This window comes from Ambystoma mexicanum, chromosome 14, assembly GCF_040938575.1.
Source record: "Ambystoma mexicanum isolate Mex_15411 chromosome 14, UKY_AmexF1_1, whole genome shotgun sequence".
Lineage (NCBI taxonomy): Eukaryota > Metazoa > Chordata > Amphibia > Caudata > Ambystomatidae > Ambystoma > Ambystoma mexicanum.
Genome location: NC_090940.1, coordinates 217585199 through 217602667, shown reverse-complemented (window position 1 = coordinate 217602667; position 17469 = coordinate 217585199). Strand labels below are relative to the sequence as shown.

At 44.9% G+C, this 17469-nt stretch overlaps 1 protein-coding gene across 2 annotated transcripts in view; it reads left to right on the top strand.

The window, feature by feature from the left end:
- Nucleotides 1–16943, top strand: part of L2HGDH (L-2-hydroxyglutarate dehydrogenase) — a 265162-nt gene extending 248219 nt beyond the window's left edge. For both annotated transcript variants that reach the window (XM_069638978.1, XM_069638979.1), the window contains one exon: nt 16634–16943. In XM_069638978.1, the coding sequence (XP_069495079.1) occupies nt 16634–16829 (196 nt within the window). In that variant the 3' untranslated portion in view covers nt 16830–16943. The remainder of the gene's footprint in view (nt 1–16633) is intronic.
- Nucleotides 16944–17469: the final 526 nt, after the last annotated feature.

Here is a 17469-nt window from a genome sequence, read left to right as displayed (position 1 = left end):
GGATAGTGCGGCAGGCCTCAATCCATGAGTGAAGCACATGCAGAGAGTGGGAGAGTTTGAAACGCACACCCAGCGCTTAGTAATATTCTCAAATATTGGATTCAATGAAACTGTACAGCACATGTCTCCCGGCAAACTCCGGCCATTATCTGTTTGATAATCCAAGATGTTGGATCAGCCACTTACAGGCGTGGTCCACCTCCCCTGTTATAAAGAGCCCATCCAAACCTCTTAGACACAGCCAATCCTAGTCCCCCACCAATTGCCATTGCAGATGCAATGCTGGACTCACTGAAAGAGTACAGCTCCTGCAGCTCTCTGCAGACTTCGACAGGGACATGTATGAAATCAAAGATGGAGGATCAGCCACTTTAAGGCTTGTCTCACCTTCCCAGTTCCTTTGCGAACCCAGTTGAACTCATTACTGAGAGCCAATCCCAGTCCCTCACCCATTTGCCATGCCAGGTGTAGACCTTCATAGACTTCGGTCCAGGGGTAGGGGATACAGGGCTAAATAAACTCTCACTCTGACAAGGGTTTTCCAGAAGGAGATACTGAAGAGATTTGGGGGACCATTGTAAAGAATAAGGAGCCTGGAAGGAGAGGGGAGCAGGGAAAGGAGTTTTCAGAGTGAGAGGTGGTTGGAGGCTAGACAGGTGTAAAGAGAGTTTGAGGCAAGATAGCCTCAGAAAGAGGTGGATGGAGGGATAAGATCAGCAGGCGGTATGAGGAATTGAGGAAGAAGTTTGTAAGCCCCAAGGGTAGTGGGTGAGAATATTAGGTGGTTGGTGAAAGAGGGGAGGAGATGTTATGTTATGTTAAAGGTTTCTTATACCGCACACTATCACCACCTCTGTGGTCCCCTGGCACTCTGGTGTGTCTGTAAAGCAAGAGTGTAAGGTGTGGGGGGTAGGTTAGTAGGAATAACCAGGTCCAAGGAGCAAGAGAGCTGGGATGTGCTGTTGGCAGCTTCAGCTCGGTTTACACCATTCGCTGAGTATAGGTGTGACATTTTCAGTCGGTAGCCTTCATGTGCCGTTGTGCAAGGCTGTATGTGATTTGTTTAGTTGTTGTGTTGTAGTAAGGGGCTTGTGGGTTGTTGAGCTGTAGAGGTATGGTTGTGTTTAGTTCAGAGTTTGAGAGGTTTATGCAGAGGGGGATGAGGCTGGTTAATTGCATTATCATATTATACCCCTCAGTTTTGGTTGCCTGCAGCACGTATCCCTTCCAAAGTCCTACATTGTGGTGTGCTTCATTTCCCACTCCTATTTTCTGTGCAGGGACGTGTGTTGTTAACAGGGCTGTTTAGTGGGTGTACCCTCTCCACCCCCGTGTTCAGACTAATTGATATCCACATCACTTTACTCCCTGGCGCCTCCCGGTGTGCAGCAACCCTCGCCTCCATGGGCCCCTTGAGGATTGGCACCTCTTGTATGCGCATTTGAGCTCTCTGTGCCCCGTGGTCCATCTTTTCGGGCTCCATTCTCTACCCTTTAATTGCCCTCTATTTGTTTCCGATGTGGCCCCTATATCTGAATGGTTGCACTTGGGTCTCCTTCCCATTCAGAGGCCTCTCTACTTCCCTGCATTTCACTGTGGTCTGTCCTAGTCCCCTGTCTTTCCAGCTTTGTGTTAATTCCATGGGGCGTGGGTGTTGCTCATTCGTTTTCGTCCCATTCTGGGTTGAATAGCCATGTTTTTACAAGTGTTCAGAAGTTTAGATGATCTTTCATGGTTCGTATTTCTCTGTGAAGGGGGTTCCAAGGTTTAGTGGCTAGGCAAGAGAAAGCTGAACCACTGAGTTTTTTTCCTTGTGGCTGGTTTAGGTCCTATGCCGATGTCGCTGGATCTGAGTGTTCTGGTCTGTTGGTAAATGGTCATTTTCTTTTGGATTAATTCTGCTCCCTGGTCGTGGATTGCTCTGTGTGTTATGCACATTGTTTTGAAGGTAATTCGTTTTTTGACTGGCAGCAAATGTAGCATCTTTAGCACTGGAGTGATGTGGTCCCTTTGTGAGGGTTTGAGAAGTCTGGCAGCTGCGTTGTGTATACATTGTAGTTTCTTCAGTAAATAGTCCGGCATTCTGAGGGGTAGGCTGTCGGCTTAGTCTATCCTGGACATGATCAGGGAGATGATGGCCAGTGTTTTGTGCGTTAAGGAGAGGAATGGTAGAAGCTTTTTGGTCGTGTTTAGGTGGAAGAAGCATTTCTTGATTATCGCGTTTAATTGCAGTTCTTGGGTTAGCTCGTTGTCCATTAGGATTCCAAGGTTTTGATAAAGGAGATGATGAAAGAAAGAAGGGTAGGAGGTGAAAAGGAGCAAGTAGCTGAAGGAAGCAAGGAGGTGGTAGAGAAAGATCAGACCAAGGTTAAGGAGGGTTTGAGGGCAGATAAGGAAGAGAAATAGTGGGGAGCAGGATGTGTTTTGATGAGATAAACAGGTGCAAGTAGAGAGGAAATCCAGTAAGATTTGAGTAGACTGATTGGGCTCAAGGGAGGGAACAGAGGAGAAAGCCCATCCAAATGGGACTGGACTCGTGGTAAGAGAATGTATGAAAGCATGACCCGGGACCAACATTGTTTCTAGGAAATCAGGCAGCCTTTCGTGGGTCTCGAGAAACCTAAGAATAGTCCATGCTCCTTGGCTCACTTAATAGGGAAAAGCTCCTAATGCGCCTAACTTAAAAAAGGCATGATTTAATAAAACTGCTATCTAATTAAGTCAGACAGTCAAATACATAATAATTTCATTTTATTTGATTAAAATGCAAAGTTAGGATTGTCTCCATTCATGTTTGTATAAATATACAAAAATGGAGATCAATGCATTATTTTCTAAGCCCATCTAATGTGGCCACACACAACTATTTAATTTATCATTGATCCCTGCTCAAATGTTTACAGATAATTTCTTCTAAAAAGTGTAATGAACACAAATTCTTACAAACAATGCAAAAGTGCTCTATTGCAATTATCCATACAAACAAACAAATAGTGGAATATAATAAATGTTATAGAAAAGCTTGAAAATGTGCAAGTATGAGTAAACAGTAGGTCAATCTCTTTAACTTTTAAAGTTAATGAACAGAGCATAATATATGTGTATGCTGCACAAGCATGAGGTAAATGTAGCTCCCTCACTCCATTTATTAAAGTCACTTTGTGCAACCAATTATTTTCATTGGATCTATCTCTGGACCCTGACACATTTGGCACTTATGTTTCATCCAACTATATATAGGCGTCTACTTCTTCACTCTATTTGTAACCAGGGTTTTTATCGTCTACGCCACCATCAAATAGCTGGAACTGATCGAGTACTCCACTTCATATTATATAATAAATCAGAGGGGTACTCCCTTTTACGGCGTTTTCGGTGGATGCAATGTCTACAAACGCCTTCTTCGAGACTGGACTGCTAAATAGACCCTGAAATCAAATACATATATTTGGTAAATAGATATAATATTCAGAAAAGATTTAGTTTTGCTAAGACTGCCTGTTATAGTCTGCTCCAAACTGATCTTACTAGACCTATGGGCCAAAAATAAGTGCATGCTTTCATTGGTTATGCTATGCTGGTTCCAATAACTGGACCCTGCAAAATAGAAATGTAACATATTCACAATTAGCATTAACTGAGAGGACTCATCCCCATATTCACTGCAACTCCTACAGCCTTATTGCCCTTATTGAATAAAAATGTGAACATCCCTTAACTGATTAAATGTGGTACCTTTATCCAGGGGGACCCTTTGGTCGACAATGACTTATATGCAACTGCAATAATAGAAAAGGGACAACTCTTTTGTAGAGACATCCCATCGTCTGAAATTTCTGTTTTTTTAACAAAAACACAGATATAATCTTACCTACAAGTGATTATTCAGTGAGAAACCAGCACATTTGTGGTAAATCGGCTACATACCAATGCATGGACTTGCCACTTCTACCTGTGAGTGTAACCAAAATAATTCTGAGAGTGCATAGTTAGCTGTAGGGTGCAAATGATATCGAACATTTCGCTGGTTCTTTGGCCATGTTGTTCTTTGTCATTCTTCCCGCCTCCTCGGGTCAGGAAATGCCATATTTGGAAATCCCTTTTTCCAGGAAAGCTGTGGCTTTCGCGGGCTAAGGGGTGTTGTGTGTGTGTGTGAGCCAGGGAAGCGAGCAGGGACCAATCCACATATTTGGTGCCAGAGAGTCTGTTGATGGGCAGTTGTGATGGCCAGTGTATCCATGATTGGATAGCCTATGGCTGTTTGAATGGCGCAAATCCTTACCATTGGTGGGTTTGAGATTGCACCCTGCCTGAATCTTGGATAAATGGATAAAAGGAGGACTTCTGTGACTGTTCATCAGATCATGGTTGGAACCACGACCTGTACGAAAAAGAGAAGCCTGCTGGTGTCCCGAACACTACTCCTGCGGCTGATCAGCATCAACTTCAGTGTTATTGCGGTGAAGTCCTGCTCCTCTGTCTGGATCTCAAGAAAGACTTTGTTGGTGCTTCGACACCTGGAATGGTGGGAACAGCCAGTCTTGAACCCTGCTCGAGGATCCGTGCCTTCTGAGCCTTCGGAAGTGTCCCAGCACCAAACGGTGGACTGACCAGCTCTCTCCTGGGATCCCTCGCTGCAGCCCTGCTCCTGCTTTTAGTGCCTTCTTTCATGAACGAAGCTGTGCTGGGCCTGCTTCTTTGTTCATCCATTGAAGTTCACCTATCACCGTCTGACCGTGGTGACTCCTCTTGCAACACTCCTTCAATCCCTAGAGGTGTCCTAATGTGGCCTGCCCCACAGAAGTGTTAATTTTCCTCATTTGGGTGTTTTTCTGGAAGCTGTCTGCAGCCAATTTCTAAGTACCACGATGGACTGAAATTAAATCCCACATCCGAAAAGTGACCTCTGCACCGGCAACCCCTGGACCTTCCTTGATGGGACCAATCACAGAAGACTGGGTCCCCAGCTGATTCTGGAAAACCAGCAGTGGTCTCGGGAGGAATCAGAGTCAGATGTGCAAGTTTACCTCCCTGCTTCTGTTTCAAAGGGAAGCTGTTTTGGACTAGCGCCTGTGTTTGTCACTTGACGGTTGCCTGTTGGCACCTGACTGTGGTAACTCGGTTGCAACACTACTTCAATTTTGTGAGGTGTGCTGAGGGGTTCTGCACCTGAGAATTCTTCATCTTTCCTTGTTTGGGTCTTCTAAGAGATGCTGTCTGGAATAGATTTCTGTGCACCGTCACCAACCGAAACTAAATCCCAAATCTGAAAGTGACCTCTGCACCCGCAACTCCTGAGCCTTCCGCGACCAGACCAATCACAGAAGATTGTGTCCCCAACAGATTCCTGAACACCTTTAATGGTCTGTGGGAGAATCGGAGTGAGGGGGTAAGTTAACATACCTGTTTCTGTCCCCTCTGTCCTCCATAGGGTTATATTGGGTGTAAGGTTCTGACCACAACTCTCTCTGACCTGACCTTTAGTGGTGGAACCTGGGTAAAGGATACCTCCCTGGGCCTATCCGCCTGAGTGAGCACTTACCTGAACTTTATTTGAACGTTTATCTAAATTTCAAACTTGTATTATTCATAGCCAATGGTATGTGTGTTGTGACAGTTCTGTGCATGATTATGGACATTTTTAGTGGCATGACCCTGTGATCATGGTGTCGGGTATCTCTGCCCGCTAGAGGATCTATGGGATTATGGGCCTGGATTTGGTATGGGGAGGATCCCCTCGCCATCCTCACTTAGCCCTCACCAAAGGACAGGGGACAGTCACCCGCCCTTTCAAAAGACCCCTGGCCATAGCCACAATCAGCCTTGCTTTTCTTTGAAGGACCATTTCAGCAGCTCTCTCCCTTTTAGGTATAGGGCCTCAGCACTGTCCCCAGACAACATAGCACATGAGGTGCAAAGAATCCCTATTCTTCACTGGAACTGCACCGACATCGAGAGTTCTCCATGAAGTTCTGCACAATCTTCCTTGAGCAGATTGCAGACGTTCACAAAAACCCCTTTGTAGCCCATGCAGTGAGTTCATTGGAAACTGAATGTAGAGGATAGTGCGGCAGGCCTCAATCCATGAGTGAAGCACATGCAGAGAGTGGGAGAGTTTGAAACGCACACCCAGCGCTTAGTAATATTCTCAAATATTGGATTCAATGAAACTGTACAGCACATGTCTCCCGGCAAACTCCGGCCATTATCTGTTTGATAATCCAAGATGTTGGATCAGCCACTTACAGGCGTGGTCCACCTCCCCTGTTATAAAGAGCCCATCCAAACCTCTTAGACACAGCCAATCCTAGTCCCCCACCAATTGCCATTGCAGATGCAATGCTGGACTCACTGAAAGAGTACAGCTCCTGCAGCTCTCTGCAGACTTCGACAGGGACATGTATGAAATCAAAGATGGAGGATCAGCCACTTTAAGGCTTGTCTCACCTTCCCAGTTCCTTTGCGAACCCAGTTGAACTCATTACTGAGAGCCAATCCCAGTCCCTCACCCATTTGCCATGCCAGGTGTAGACCTTCATAGACTTCGGTCCAGGGGTAGGGGATACAGGGCTAAATAAACTCTCACTCTGACAAGGGTTTTCCAGAAGGAGATACTGAAGAGATTTGGGGGACCATTGTAAAGAATAAGGAGCCTGGAAGGAGAGGGGAGCAGGGAAAGGAGTTTTCAGAGTGAGAGGTGGTTGGAGGCTAGACAGGTGTAAAGAGAGTTTGAGGCAAGATAGCCTCAGAAAGAGGTGGATGGAGGGATAAGATCAGCAGGCGGTATGAGGAATTGAGGAAGAAGTTTGTAAGCCCCAAGGGTAGTGGGTGAGAATATTAGGTGGTTGGTGAAAGAGGGGAGGAGATGTTATGTTATGTTAAAGGTTTCTTATACCGCACACTATCACCACCTCTGTGGTCCCCTGGCACTCTGGTGTGTCTGTAAAGCAAGAGTGTAAGGTGTGGGGGGTAGGTTAGTAGGAATAACCAGGTCCAAGGAGCAAGAGAGCTGGGATGTGCTGTTGGCAGCTTCAGCTCGGTTTACACCATTCGCTGAGTATAGGTGTGACATTTTCAGTCGGTAGCCTTCATGTGCCGTTGTGCAAGGCTGTATGTGATTTGTTTAGTTGTTGTGTTGTAGTAAGGGGCTTGTGGGTTGTTGAGCTGTAGAGGTATGGTTGTGTTTAGTTCAGAGTTTGAGAGGTTTATGCAGAGGGGGATGAGGCTGGTTAATTGCATTATCATATTATACCCCTCAGTTTTGGTTGCCTGCAGCACGTATCCCTTCCAAAGTCCTACATTGTGGTGTGCCTCATTTCCCACTCCTATTTTCTGTGCAGGGACGTGTGTTGTTAACAGGGCTGTTTAGTGGGTGTACCCTCTCCACCCCCGTGTTCAGACTAATTGATATCCACATCACTTTACTCCCTGGCGCCTCCCGGTGTGCAGCAACCCTCGCCTCCATGGGCCCCTTGAGGATTGGCACCTCTTGTATGCGCATTTGAGCTCTCTGTGCCCCGTGGTCCATCTTTTCGGGCTCCATTCTCTACCCTTTAATTGCCCTCTATTTGTTTCCGATGTGGCCCCTATATCTGAATGGTTGCACTTGGGTCTCCTTCCCATTCAGAGGCCTCTCTACTTCCCTGCATTTCACTGTGGTCTGTCCTAGTCCCCTGTCTTTCCAGCTTTGTGTTAATTCCATGGGGCGTGGGTGTTGCTCATTCGTTTTCGTCCCATTCTGGGTTGAATAGCCATGTTTTTACAAGTGTTCAGAAGTTTAGATGATCTTTCATGGTTCGTATTTCTCTGTGAAGGGGGTTCCAAGGTTTAGTGGCTAGGCAAGAGAAAGCTGAACCACTGAGTTTTTTTCCTTGTGGCTGGTTTAGGTCCTATGCCGATGTCGCTGGATCTGAGTGTTCTGGTCTGTTGGTAAATGGTCATTTTCTTTTGGATTAATTCTGCTCCCTGGTCGTGGATTGCTCTGTGTGTTATGCACATTGTTTTGAAGGTAATTCGTTTTTTGACTGGCAGCAAATGTAGCATCTTTAGCACTGGAGTGATGTGGTCCCTTTGTGAGGGTTTGAGAAGTCTGGCAGCTGCGTTGTGTATACATTGTAGTTTCTTCAGTAAATAGTCCGGCATTCTGAGGGGTAGGCTGTCGGCTTAGTCTATCCTGGACATGATCAGGGAGATGATGGCCAGTGTTTTGTGCGTTAAGGAGAGGAATGGTAGAAGCTTTTTGGTCGTGTTTAGGTGGAAGAAGCATTTCTTGATTATCGCGTTTAATTGCAGTTCTTGGGTTAGCTCGTTGTCCATTAGGATTCCAAGGTTTTGATAAAGGAGATGATGAAAGAAAGAAGGGTAGGAGGTGAAAAGGAGCAAGTAGCTGAAGGAAGCAAGGAGGTGGTAGAGAAAGATCAGACCAAGGTTAAGGAGGGTTTGAGGGCAGATAAGGAAGAGAAATAGTGGGGAGCAGGATGTGTTTTGATGAGATAAACAGGTGCAAGTAGAGAGGAAATCCAGTAAGATTTGAGTAGACTGATTGGGCTCAAGGGAGGGAACAGAGGAGAAAGCCCATCCAAATGGGACTGGACTCGTGGTAAGAGAATGTATGAAAGCATGACCCGGGACCAACATTGTTTCTAGGAAATCAGGCAGCCTTTCGTGGGTCTCGAGAAACCTAAGAATAGTCCATGCTCCTTGGCTCACTTAATAGGGAAAAGCTCCTAATGCGCCTAACTTAAAAAAGGCATGATTTAATAAAACTGCTATCTAATTAAGTCAGACAGTCAAATACATAATAATTTCATTTTATTTGATTAAAATGCAAAGTTAGGATTGTCTCCATTCATGTTTGTATAAATATACAAAAATGGAGATCAATGCATTATTTTCTAAGCCCATCTAATGTGGCCACACACAACTATTTAATTTATCATTGATCCCTGCTCAAATGTTTACAGATAATTTCTTCTAAAAAGTGTAATGAACACAAATTCTTACAAACAATGCAAAAGTGCTCTATTGCAATTATCCATACAAACAAACAAATAGTGGAATATAATAAATGTTATAGAAAAGCTTGAAAATGTGCAAGTATGAGTAAACAGTAGGTCAATCTCTTTAACTTTTAAAGTTAATGAACAGAGCATAATATATGTGTATGCTGCACAAGCATGAGGTAAATGTAGCTCCCTCACTCCATTTATTAAAGTCACTTTGTGCAACCAATTATTTTCATTGGATCTATCTCTGGACCCTGACACATTTGGCACTTATGTTTCATCCAACTATATATAGGCGTCTACTTCTTCACTCTATTTGTAACCAGGGTTTTTATCGTCTACGCCACCATCAAATAGCTGGAACTGATCGAGTACTCGACTTCATATTATATAATAAATCAGAGGGGTACTCCCTTTTACGGCGTTTTCGGTGGATGCAATGTCTACAAACGCCTTCTTCGAGACTGGACTGCTAAATAGACCCTGAAATCAAATACATATATTTGGTAAATAGATATAATATTCAGAAAAGATTTAGTTTTGCTAAGACTGCCTGTTATAGTCTGCTCCAAACTGTTCTTACTAGACCTATGGGCCAAAAATAAGTGCATGCTTTCATTGGTTATGCTATGCTGGTTCCAATAACTGGACCCTGCAAAATAGAAATGTAACATATTCACAATTAGCATTAACTGAGAGGACTCATCCCCATATTCACTGCAACTCCTACAGCCTTATTGCCCTTATTGAATAAAAATGTGAACATCCCTTAACTGATTAAATGTGGTACCTTTATCCAGGGGGACCCTTTGGTCGACAATGACTTATATGCAACTGCAATAATAGAAAAGGGACAACTCTTTTGTAGAGACATCCCATCGTCTGAAATTTCTGTTTTTTTAACAAAAACACAGATATAATCTTACCTACAAGTGATTATTCAGTGAGAAACCAGCACATTTGTGGTAAATCGGCTACATACCAATGCATGGACTTGCCACTTCTACCTGTGAGTGTAACCAAAATAATTCTGAGAGTGCATAGTTAGCTGTAGGGTGCAAATGATATCGAACATTTCGCTGGTTCTTTGGCCATGTTGTTCTTTGTCATTCTTCCCGCCTCCTCGGGTCAGGAAATGCCATATTTGGAAATCCCTTTTTCCAGGAAAGCTGTGGCTTTCGCGGGCTAAGGGGTGTTGTGTGTGTGTGTGAGCCAGGGAAGCGAGCAGGGACCAATCCACATATTTGGTGCCAGAGAGTCTGTTGATGGGCAGTTGTGATGGCCAGTGTCTATCCATGATTGGATAGCCTATGGCTGTTTGAATGGCGCAAATCCTTACCATTGGTGGGTTTGAGATTGCACCCTGCCTGAATCTTGGATAAATGGATAAAAGGAGGACTTCTGTGACTGTTCATCAGATCATGGTTGGAACCACGACCTGTACGAAAAAGAGAAGCCTGCTGGTGTCCCGAACACTACTCCTGCGGCTGATCAGCATCAACTTCAGTGTTATTGCGGTGAAGTCCTGCTCCTCTGTCTGGATCTCAAGAAAGACTTTGTTGGTGCTTCGACACCTGGAATGGTGGGAACAGCCAGTCTTGAACCCTGCTCGAGGATCCGTGCCTTCTGAGCCTTCGGAAGTGTCCCAGCACCAAACGGTGGACTGACCAGCTCTCTCCTGGGATCCCTCGCTGCAGCCCTGCTCCTGCTTTTAGTGCCTTCTTTCATGAACGAAGCTGTGCTGGGCCTGCTTCTTTGTTCATCCATTGAAGTTCACCTATCACCGTCTGACCGTGGTGACTCCTCTTGCAACACTCCTTCAATCCCTAGAGGTGTCCTAATGTGGCCTGCCCCACAGAAGTGTTAATTTTCCTCATTTGGGTGTTTTTCTGGAAGCTGTCTGCAGCCAATTTCTAAGTACCACGATGGACTGAAATTAAATCCCACATCCGAAAAGTGACCTCTGCACCGGCAACCCCTGGACCTTCCTTGATGGGACCAATCACAGAAGACTGGGTCCCCAGCTGATTCTGGAAAACCAGCAGTGGTCTCGGGAGGAATCAGAGTCAGATGTGCAAGTTTACCTCCCTGCTTCTGTTTCAAAGGGAAGCTGTTTTGGACTAGCGCCTGTGTTTGTCACTTGACGGTTGCCTGTTGGCACCTGACTGTGGTAACTCGGTTGCAACACTACTTCAATTTTGTGAGGTGTGCTGAGGGGTTCTGCACCTGAGAATTCTTCATCTTTCCTTGTTTGGGTCTTCTAAGAGATGCTGTCTGGAATAGATTTCTGTGCACCGTCACCAACCGAAACTAAATCCCAAATCTGAAAGTGACCTCTGCACCCGCAACTCCTGAGCCTTCCGCGACCAGACCAATCACAGAAGATTGTGTCCCCAACAGATTCCTGAACACCTTTAATGGTCTGTGGGAGAATCGGAGTGAGGGGGTAAGTTAACATACCTGTTTCTGTCCCCTCTGTCCTCCATAGGGTTATATTGGGTGTAAGGTTCTGACCACAACTCTCTCTGACCTGACCTTTAGTGGTGGAACCTGGGTAAAGGATACCTCCCTGGGCCTATCCGCCTGAGTGAGCACTTACCTGAACTTTATTTGAACGTTTATCTAAATTTCAAACTTGTATTATTCATAGCCAATGGCACTGCAATGTCTATAAGAAGTTACCCAAAGAGCTATATGCTTTTCAACTGGTGACATTTGGGCACAAGGCTGTAATCTTTTGTCAATTCCTCGTTCAGTGCATACAACAAGAAGAGACCAAAGTTTTGCTGTGTTTGGCCCAAAGTTGTGGAACTCGCTTTCAATTGAGATAAGGACTACGAAGCCATTGTATCAATTTCGTAGGGTTCTCAAAAATAATTTGTTCAGGTAGTCTATCTAAATTTCTGTTGGCTCGCTTGTCCCTGGAACCATGTTCTGTCGTGTTTGAATGTGATATATCATCTGCGCAGCTATACGGTTTAGTCCGTCATGTGCACGATACAAATGCAAAAATCAAATCATCTTAAGCTTGGACTTTATATGAATTAGGGAAGTGTCATTTGTTGGTTCTAAGGAGTCCTTTCTATTTCTGTGCATTCCGACTACCCACCTGTATTGCGTTTGTAATTAATTCTAATTCTCCTAAGGGTGTTGTGATGAAGCATAAGGCATCAGCACTTCTCCTAATGGGGGTGAGGGGCACTTCTGATGAGGTTAGGGAGGAACAGCCATTACCTAATAGTTTCCCTAGCAGTGCTGTTACAAGGGAGGATTGCCTGGAGAGGACTAACCCCTATAGGATTAGGGGTAATAACTTGGAAGAGATAAGTGTTACCATAACACTCTCACAGTTTCTCCTCCCCCAATCAATAAAATGGCACATAAACATATGTATTTATGTATAACAGACCCATTCACATATGTGAATAATACTGGGACTTAGAAGAAAAGAGGAGATCCCATAGAGGGTAATGGGAGCTGAACTGAGACGGGTAGGCCCCCCCTGGGGATGTAAGGAGCAGACAGGAGAACCACAGCCAACCTTGTAGATGTTCCCTGATATCGGAAAACCATCTGCAAATAAAAAGAAAAGAAGGACGAGATTGAGGGATTAGTAGTATTAGTTGTTGGAATCAAGGAAGTCGAGGAAGCAGAGTGGAAATAGCCAGTCGGTGGAGCGAAGGAACGCTTGGAAACCAATCAAGAGATACAGAACTGGTTAGTCGCCTTCCAGTAAGACTGAAGACTGTGGAAAGACATGAAAAGTGTACACAGCGGGACCTTTGCTGGATGGTGTCTAACCGCCGGCACGAAGGAGGGCAACAAAGCCACGCAGGTCCCATGCTCACATAGCCAGACGGCAAGCAGGCAACAAGCGCAACGAACGATAAGAAAAAGGCACCCACATGGGGGAAAACGATCCCTGGGGACTAGAGAGAGTGATGGCGACCTATAAGGGGGTAGAGTCGAACCCCGGAGAGACGATCTGATAAGCCTTCCAATATAGTTTACTCTCTACAGTGGAGGTGACAGGTAGTGCTGAGCAGGACAGTGACCCTAGACTACAAGGGAAGAATCACAAGAATAAAGAGGTACACCACAACAGTGCTACTCTTCCTCGTCCCAGTGGTTGGGCAACAAGACAGGTAGTACTTGGCAGGAGAGTGAACCAAGTCTACCAGGAACTGGGAAGCAACAAAGGGAAAAGAGAATAGTACCCTTACAAAACGTGACATTAGCAGGATACCAAAGAAAGGAGATGAAACACAACCTAGAAATGGGAGTTATTTTCTTGGACTTGGTTTTCTAAGTGGGAACTTTGTGTTTTGGAGAACTCTGTATATTTTGGAACTTTAGGTAAACGAGCTGGAACTCTTGTTGCAAATGTTGTATTGCATTACACACTAACTTACTTGCCGATGTTATCTAGTGCCACACCTAGAGAGAAAACTGTGAAGATTGGCCTGTGTCGCATCTAGATCGGATTATGAATGTTAGCGTGTGCCACACTTAGATGGACTTAGAAGTAGGACTCCCTTCTCCTGAACTGGATGGCACCATTCTGGTTGCAAGTTCCTCGCTAGGGGGAATTGGTCCCTTCCCCTGGTTGTAGTATTTCACAAACAAAAGACTACCGATCCTTTAACACTCTGCATCAGAGAGTTCACTATTTCTTCACTCCAGGGGGAATTACTCCCTTCCTCTGGATCAATGATTTGATCCCTCTTGTAGGTACCACTACCAGGGGAATGATTCCCTCCTCTTGGTATCTAGCTCTCACTGTTTTCTAGACAACACCAGGAGAAATGACTCTTGTCTTTTCTTTGAGAGTGCCAGACCCTAGCTTCCCCCTCTTTATACGTGGGCAGACATGGTTCACTCTCCTGCCAGGTACTGCCATGAAGAAGATTGCTTATATTACTCTTTTGCCATTGGTGCGGGTCCCAGACCCGTCTCTGGTTGTACCCAATAACTTTCCTGCTGTTACTGGGTCTCAGGAGAACCCCCCCCCCTAGCCTGTGCGCTGCCCCTCTGTTCCTGCCGGCTCTTTCATATCTCCCCTTACCTCTCCCAAGGTTTAGATACATCGCCAGGACTTCCAGGCCTCGGGGTGCACCTCTGTGGCTCCCCGGGTTGCTCTCCACTGCACACCTGATGCTGATGTGCCTTCCTGGCTTTGGGATTCGGTTTGCCTTCTTGTGGCAAACATAGAACTCCTTCAGCGTCTTCCCGCCATGCTCTGCTTCTCTGCGGTTACCGTTCCGTGCTTTCTGCTCTCGCACTGGACACCGGCTGCCTTCCCCAACAGGATAGGACACTTCCTTGCTGACTACTTCCTTGTGGCTTCCTGATACACTTTCTCCTTCTCTTTTCTTTAGTCCTTATTCCCTTTTATTGTTAGACAACTGGTTACTTGGTTGCACGCTCCCCTGAGGAAGGCTAGAACGTTCATCTTTGTTCCACGGGATGTTCTTCACTACTGTACACTTCCTCCTTGTCTCAGTATTTATCAGTGAAGTCTCTGTAAGATAGTCTATGGGTTGGTTTCGGATGATCTTGGGGTGTATGGGGTATTGAGGTGTGTTGGGTGAGGGTTGTCGTACCGTGTTCTCCCTAGCTGGTTGTCCTTGTCCCCAGAGGGGGAGTCTCTCCCCATGAGGTAATTCCACTTTGTACCACCCCCAGGGGGACTCTCGGGTAGCTGCCCTGGCGTCATGTGAAGGGGCTCCCCCTCGGTGAGAAGTGACAACATCTAGGGATTTATCACACAATGTATCTTGTTTAACACAGTTTTTAATGTTCTTTTTAACCATAGGGGTGGTGGCTTGAGTGGGTTTGCAGGTGGTTTGGGGGTAGATATGTGTGCGTCTTTGTGTGTGTTGTGTGGTGCGGATGATTGTGTCCTTGAACAATATCACCCCCATTCATGTTGTCCCTATGACCTAACTGTGTATACATTCAATGTTGGGTATGTTGGTTGTGTTGGTTGTGGATGCTTGTGTGTGTTGGGCAGTATGTTGTTAATTTATCATGGCCCACCACACCTACTGTGCATGTACAGCAATTGCAATACATTTTTTGCCCTCATTAATCTCTAGTTTGGCTGATCCGAGTTTCTAAATGTTTGCAGTGTGCACAACTTCAGACAAAAGTTAAGGTGTATGCCAAAAATCTCAAATTGGACCAGACAATTTCGAGATATGGGGCAAAAGTGTTTTTTTTTTCTTTTTCTGCCTCCATGGAAATTTACGCGGCAAAAAATGTTTTGGCTGCAATCCCTTTGGGCATGGAAAAGTTACTGGAATGGCCAGATTTGGCATGAGTGTAGAGGTTTGGCCTGATCAGTTGACTTCTTGACAGTGGTGCAAATCTGGAAGATAGATAATCTGTGCCTTAATGCTGGCTTAACAGAATGTTTTTGGGGGGTTGGGGGGGGGTGGCACTCTGATCCCAACATCTATCGTTCAAACGACCAGAGTTCATAGGTGCCCCCAACCTGAAAGGCAGAGAAACAAAATGTAGGGTCCATGTGGGACACAGACATATCGTTCACCTAACGCATAAGTGCGAAATAACCAGAAGGTTGTGCTTTCAGCTTCACCTAACAGTCACACCCTACCTAGAAATGCCACAAGTGATCTAACTCCTCCGAATGTTAGTCTCATCCAATCTTTAATAGTCTCTGATCAAGTTCATGATTCGTAAACTCCAACTAAATCAGGATAGAGCAGTCAAACTGATTCTTGGCCTTAGATCATGGGACTAAATCTGTTCATGCTTAAATCCCCATGCCCATATGCCCCCACCAACTCCCCCGCTGGCTCACAAATACATCCAGGATTGGTCTAAAAACTCTTTGCATTGTACACTGTGTTACTTTGGTCAAAATGTCTATCACCCTGCTGGTAGACATACCTATCCCGGAGAACACGCAGATCATCCTATGAACACAGATGCAAACCGGTCAAATTCAGGAAACTGTGTTTCTGAGGTCGAATACTTGCCACCATAGGCCCCAATCTTTGAAATACCATCCCCAAAAAAGCTCAAACGAGAAAATAAAATGTGCAAGTTCAAACACCACCTTAGGGCCTGACTTTTTGCAAATACCTTCCCCTTAGTAAATTACCAGAGGCTAAGCTAATGATCATAATCTAACCGCAAATAATTGAAATCTCTTAACCACCACCTATGTAAATCATATCTTGCTCTGTATACCAGGAATGTACCAACCTCTACTGTGAATGTATACAGCACTCCCCTCTCTCTGCTCCTCCCAAACATAATATAGGAGGATCCTCGCACAACCCACTTGGTCCTAAAAACAAATGTAAAAATGTCAATGTACTCTACTATACTTTTGCTCTGCATATCCGTACATGTACCATGTGAATGTATACCAAGCTTTCCGTCTTCACCCTCCCACACCTTCTTTTCTTGATGTGCGATACAAGCAATTGTTTTGCTAGTAGCCTTCAAATAAAATAACAATAAAATAAATGTTAAACAATGGGTGGGTGTATGTGCGCACACGTGCGTGCGTGCCATCCATGGCACACTTTTCTCATGGTAGAAATACTGATCAAGAACTAAGTTTATTATGAATTTCCTTGCTTTTCTTTTTCCAGGGGACCGGCTGGTGTGAGAGCGCAAGCCTTGGACAGGAATGGAAATCTTGTGGATGACTTTGTATTTGATGGAGCGACTGGCCCCATTGGTAATCGAGTTCTTCATGTAAGAAATGCTCCGTCTCCTGCTGCTACCTCATCTCTCGCCATTGCAGAAATGATCGCATCTGAAGTGGAAGAGAGATTTAACTTATGACTTGCTTGAACAACACTCACTAATCATGTACTGTACATTGGCACATTCAGTTTTAGTAAACATTTTCTAATAAAATGTATGAGAATTCTTTATTGAGTCAATTTGCTGCACATACATACTGTGTTTGTCATTTTTTGTGAAGGTTTTTGTGGGTTTTTTGATAGGCCGAACAATGATAGCCCAGACAAGGCAGCTAGCATTGTACCACTTAAGTTTGGTTAAAGGTTTTTTTAACAGCTATGGGTTGGTTTAACCTTTTATGGCTCCAAGCGCAGAGACCCAACTAAAAGACTGCGCGAAAGCAGTGAAGAGATGGGGACAAGATAGTGTGGCTTGTGTTGGAATCTGGTACCTCCAGTCTTTCAGCCTTCTGAGAACTTTAAAAAATAGTATCTCCTTATCTTATGAGTTTCTATCTCTCTTCCGAGACACCTTATGTTAGAACACAGTCTTTTTAAAAGGATGGCCAATTTAAAAGTTGAAACCTAATCTGGACTAGTCCTTAGCTCTCTGGCTATCCTAATATTTGTAACAGGAAGTTCCAATATTTAGCCCAACACAGTTGTCCTAAAGCCTATGACTTAGAGGTCCAACTCTAGTCTAAAACACAAAACAAATATTCTTCAGGGTATTGTCTTTG